This window comes from Notothenia rossii (genome assembly GCF_949606895.1).
Source record: "Notothenia rossii genome assembly, chromosome: 1".
Lineage (NCBI taxonomy): Eukaryota > Metazoa > Chordata > Actinopteri > Perciformes > Nototheniidae > Notothenia > Notothenia rossii.
The window spans coordinates 17,909,222-17,915,221 of record NC_136912.1 but is presented as its reverse complement, the minus strand read 5'-3'; the positions used below and the strand labels follow the sequence as shown (position 1 = coordinate 17,915,221).

Below are 6,000 nucleotides of genomic sequence, written 5' to 3'. Positions count from 1 at the left end.
AGGAGCCGCATTTAAGTTTATTTTGTTTTGATTTATTTGGAACCTTTATTAATGCATTTTTCTGTTTCAGTGGGAGGTCTGCTTTGCTCAGGTTAAAGGGGCGGGGCTAAGGCTTTAAATTGGAGGTGCGGGAGAGCAGCAGGCAGACAGATTATTATAATCTGCTGTTTAAGTTTATGTTAGATATTGTTTTCGTATTTTGTTTATGTTTGCTGGAAATAAACCTTGAAAAGCAACCGAAACGTCCAGTGGGTTTTGTACTGCGAGTCTGACACTGCTTCCCAGGCCCAAGCTCTACATGTGGCCAAGAACAATAACTTTTGAGGTGAAGTTTACAAGACAAACTTTTGGGGTTTTTGGCCACTACAATAACTAACTCCAAACATATCTTGTATAACTGATATGGTTCTGTTGAACATAATGACAGCCTCTCCATTCAACAGGACAGTTTAGCAGAATGAATTTCCAGAAAAAATGATATGGTGTTGGAATAACAAAAGGAAACATGGATCAATACATTATCATTGATAAATTAACATAATAGACATTGGGAATTCTGTTTTAGATCTGGAGGAAAAATTGAAAATGACAGTTTCACAGCAAAACTCCCTGACTGAGGAGAGAGACAAGTTGAAGAGAATCAACCTCGATAAGTATTAAGATGAAACTACTGCAATAATCAGGATTTTGATCGGAAGGGGTATTTGGTATACTACATTGGTGGTGTATATGAAAGATATAAAGGTGTACTTTCTCAGGCAGAACACTGAATTGACACAAAGAAAACACGATTTGAACTACCCCAAGTGGTCAGAAAATTCATAAATGGTGTATCTTTGCTCATAGGCCCTCTGGGAAATCATTTCAGGTTTGTCATTGATAACACCTCAGCTCTTTTGTAGCTGTAAGAGGGAATACAATCATTTTTTCATGCTAAATTTAAACAAAACTTAACAAAACAAACTACTACTAACCTGATTCTTTTGAAAATAATAACTTCTCACTCAAAATGACAGCATTAAAAGGAAACACACATCACAATAAAATGTCTGTTTCGGATATGGTGGCAACTAACAAAAACCTGGCTAAGGAAAGAGACAATCTGAAGAAAAGTGTGACACCCTTGGGTAATGATGGGGCAGAACCTCTGCTCCGCGCGTTCCTTTATGAATGGGTCAGATTAACAGAGGAAGAATTCAAAGCAGCCAGGATAAGGGTTAAACAATAATCTGCTTTAATGGTAAAATATACAACACAAATACAACCTCAATCACGAAGTAATCCGGATTACCCCGGCTCTAGTTCCTCTCGCTGGGAGAGGTCTTACCCCTTGGCCAGCATGAAGAAAAAGAGAGCGAACTTAGAGAAAACACAGGCTATCATACTAAAAACATAGGAGGTGTTTGCATGCTTCCCCCAGAGGGGTCTCCCATTGGGAGAGACCAACACATGGCCTGTCGTACCCAATCAGCACGAGCCAGCTAGGAGACCCTTAAATTTGAGATAAAAAACCCCTCCTTGCAAGTTTCACATACTTTTGGCATTTATAAAGATAGGTTTAACATATAGTTTTTTATAGTTGGATTATACAAATAACAAATGTGAGTTACCTTAATATCAAATAATAATAACGAGAGGAAAACATTCGCTCTGCTCTCAAGCAGTGAAAAAGTACCGCACACTCATTTAGCCTGCAGCCTTTCCAGACACTTGAGCTGTTATCTACACAAGAATATCCCCTCTGGGTGTAAATGAGTCTCACTCACAAAGATCATGAATACATCCAAATACAAAGTTTCACTTCTCCTATTTCCAGCTTCTGTTACGGTATCTGAGAGGACCCAAACGCAGGACACGGCAGAGTGTTCAAAAAGGGTTTATTAGTGAACAAAAGGTGCGGGAAGGATAATCCGGCAGGAGTGGCGAGGAAGTGGAGGCTGGTGACGACAACACGGCGGTCAGAGAATGATCCTGGAGCACAGGAAGAAAACACGTTAGCGTCAGAACATCCAGAAATAAGGTAGCTGATAATGCTGAGTAGCCTGGAGGTTTACCACTGTGGTTTAACAACGATCTGGCGCCGACAGGTTGTGGAGCCTCTGCTGATATGCCGTTGTAGATGGCTGATGAGAATCAGGTGTGAGGGTGAACAGCTGATTGCAGCAGGTGAGCCGGGAGCCAGAGTGACAGCCACCACGCCCACACAACAGGCAAAGGGAAAACATCCCCAAGGAGGCGGCTGGAAATGGACAGCCACCACAGTACCCCCCCCTTAAGGGACGCCTCCAGGCGGCCTACCTGGTCTACCAGGTCTACCAGGGTTATCCCGGTGGAAGTCCCGTACCAGGGACGCGTCGTCGATGTTTCGCCGGGGAACCCAAGACCTCTCCTCCAGGCCATAGCCCTCCCAATCCACGAGATATTGGAATCCCCTTCCACGGCGACGAACGTCCAACAATCGCCTGACGGTGTAGGTTGGGTGACCATCGATGATGCGGGGGGTGGGGGAAGAGTCACTGGAGGAGACAAGGGGCTGCTGGCAACAGGTTTTAGCAGAGAAACATGAAAAGTAGGGTGAACCTTCATGTGTGGGGGAAGCTTGAGCTTGACTGCAGATGGGTTAACAACAGAGTCGATGATGAAGGGGCCGACATGACGTGGCGTGAGTTTTTTAGACTCTGTCTTGAGTGGGAGGTCTTTGGAGGAAAGCCAAACACTCTGACCTGGTAAGTAGTTGGGGGCCGGGGTCCTGTGACGGTCTGCGATGAGGCGGTTGCGGGCAGCGGAACGGAGCAGGGCGGCTCGGGTGTCCTTCCACACCTTACGACAGCGTCGAAGGTGGGTCTGAATGGAAGGAACAGCAACTTCCTCTTCCTGTGGTGGAAACAGGGGTGGTTGAAAACCCATGGCACAATGAAAAGGTGAAATACCTGTGGCTGCATTTGACAGGGAGTTGTGGGCATATTCGATCCATGGCAGATGTGGGCACCATGAAGAGGGGTTCCTGAAAGCCACACAGCGGAGAGCCGCTCCCAGGTCCTGGTTGGCCCGTTCCGTTTGCCCGTTTGTTTGAGGATGATAACCCGACGACAGGCTCACCGATGCTCCCAGAGCCCGACAGAAGACTTTCCAAACGTGGGAAATGAACTGGGGACCCCGGTCAGAAACGATTTCGGTGGGGATTCCATGTAGTCGAACAACGTGGTTGACCAGAAGATCTGCAGTCTCTCGGGCTGTGGGAAGCTTGGGGAGAGCAACAAAGTGTACCATCTTGGAAAATCTGTCCACAATAGTTAGGATGATGGTATTACCTTGTGAGAGTGGAAGTCCAGTAACAAAATCCAAGGCCACATGCGACCAAGCGCGACTAGGTACTGGCAGCGGGCGAAGCAGACCAGAGGGAGGTTGGTGGGAGGACTTGGCGCGGGCACATACTGTACAGGCAGCAACAAAGACCCTGGTGTCTTGAGCCATGGAAGGCCACCAGAACCGCTGTCTGAGGATAAACAGTGTGCGATGGACACCAGGATGACACGAGAGACGGGAGGCGTGTGCCCACTGCAGGACCTTGGAGCGGACAGAGATAGGCACAAAGAGATTATTAGCTGGGCAGTTACCTGGGTTAGGCTGCGCCCGCTGAGCCTCCTTAACAAGTGACTCAATCTCCCAAGTAACAGCCGCTACCACGCAGGAGGCAGGCAGGATGGTGTCTGGACCGGCAGCTGGTTCTTCGGAAGCAAACTGGCGAGAGAGAGCGTCCGGCTTGAGGTTCCGTGACCCTGGGCGGTAGGTAAGGGTGAATGAGAAGCGACCGAAATACAGAGCCCATCGAGCCTGACGGGAGTTAAGGCGCTTGGCAGTTTGGATGTAAGCCAAGTTTTTGTGGTCTGTCCATACAATAAAAGGGAGCTCAGCTCCCTCCAGCCAGTGTCTCCACTCCTCTAGGGCAAGTTTGACAGCCAGCAGCTCTCTGTTACCCACGTCATAGTTTTTCTCAGCTGGAGTGAGGCGGCGGGAGAAAAATGCACAAGGGTGTAATTTTTGGTCTCTTTCCGAGCGCTGGGAAAGAACTGCGCCTACCCCGGTGTTGGAGGCATCAACCTCCACAACGAACTGGCGAGAGGAATCAGGGTGGATGAGCACAGGGGCAGTGGTGAAGAGTCTCTTTAGCTCCGAGAAGGCTGCATCGCACTCTGGGGTCCAGGAAAAGCCAGTTGTAGGGGAAGTGAGTCTGGTTAAAGGGCCCGCCACTCTGCTGTAGTCTCTGATGAAGCGCCGATAGAAATTGGCGAAACCAAGAAACTGTTGAAGCTGTTTCACTGAGGTTGGTTTTGGCCACCCTGCCACTGCTTGGATCTTCTCAGGGTCGGCCCTAATCTTTCCTCCCTCAACGATGTAGCCCAGGAATGAGACTGTGTTGACATGGAATGCGCATTTCTCCGCCTTCACAAAGAGTCTGTTTTCCAGGAGTCTCTGCAGCACCTGCCTGACATGGATAATGTGTTCCTCCTGGTTACGAGAGAATATAAGGATGTCATCCAAGTAGACGAAAACTAATCGGTTGAGGAGCAGTGGCGGTTCTACGGGGTGGCACGGGGTGGCAACTGCCACCTCAGAAAAATGCCTTGCCACCCCAGCTGCCACCCCAGTTGGCAGCTTTGTTTTGAAAGAAAAGTTGTGGCTCATCGGACATTTATGAGAGAAAATTTCTAATGTCCGAGTGCAAGTGAATGCAGCACAAGACGCAAGCCTTGTAACCCCTCCCCCCCTGGCGCGAGCTTGGAAATATGATTGGCGGCGATTTCATTTGAACGGGAGGACAGCGCAAAACGAGAAGCATTTCGGATACAAGTAGACAGAAGGAATGAGGTATTTGCGGTCAGGGTATGGCTGGGGTAGGCTACAGCCATACCAATAAATGGCTTAGCCCCACCATGAACAATGATGTTAAAGTAAGCAAAATAAAGTCTGCCAACTCGCGCAGAGTAAATTGCACAGACAGCAGTTAGTAAGATTGATTTCAGTAGTCACTTGTCTGGAAATACCGAAATACCGAAGAATAGAAACGGTTTTGAAAACTTTTTTCACGTAGTGATCGTCTTCTCAATAGAACATCTTTGATAATGTCTTCTGGCCAATCAGAATCACGATAACGGCGTGGTGTTGTTGCAGGAAGTCCCGACGGAGAATACTTTTGCTGTAGTACATCCTATGAGTACATCTATCGGTACAACATTACGTGTTGATAGAAATCAACACGTAATTAAATAAGACCCCACGGTTTGATGATTAATAGGTGTGTGGGCTGTCTTTCATTTTGACACACAGAACAATGGGGGCTATCCACCCTTATCCACAATGTAAAGTAATTCACAAAGCCTCTTCCCTCTTCTCTCTCTGAGGAGCAGCAGGTTCAGCTTTCAGAACAAAGTAACAAAAAACTAAAATGGCATTCATTTTTTTAAATATGTCGTGGAGTAATAGATTTATTTATTTTTCTTCTGAAGACAATACCAGAATGTGTATTTTATGTTAGTATTTCAAAAAATCTCCTGGGGGAGAATCCCTCCAGACCCCCCTGCAGGGGTTGGGTTTTCAGCATGTCAACTCTTTCACCTGTGGGGAAATTGCAGGATTGGCTCCAGGTCGCCCTTTTTATTTACTAAAAGACAAATGTGCCTTTTTATTTCATACAGCTCAATTTGGATTGAGACAGGGGAATAATCTAAACCTCACGCGTGGCGTTTCACTGTCAAGGAGAGCGTGTATTTAATTACATTGCAAATACTGAATTGAGCCCCACCACTGTATGGGTTAGACCTACCATAGATGACCCAACACAAATACTCTGGCGCCGCAACTGTTTGCGGTCTACTATGACAGAGAAGAGCCTGTCAAGTTTGGCTGTACTCAGCACTGAATCAAAACGCACCATAACTTTAAATCTTAATAAGTTTGTGTGGCGTTTTGCTGATCAAGATGGTAATCGCCAAATTCAGC

At 47.0% G+C, this 6,000-nt stretch overlaps 1 protein-coding gene across 1 annotated transcript in view; it reads left to right on the top strand.

The window, feature by feature from the left end:
• The first annotated feature begins 554 nt into the window (after positions 1 to 554).
• Positions 555 to 6,000, top strand: part of LOC307042039 (CD209 antigen-like protein A) — a 115,862-nt gene continuing 110,416 nt past the window's right edge. Inside the window, exon 1 of the mRNA XM_079685724.1 lies at positions 555 to 650. Coding sequence (XP_079541850.1) covers positions 586 to 650 — 65 coding nt within the window. The 5' untranslated portion in view covers positions 555 to 585. The remainder of the gene's footprint in view (positions 651 to 6,000) is intronic.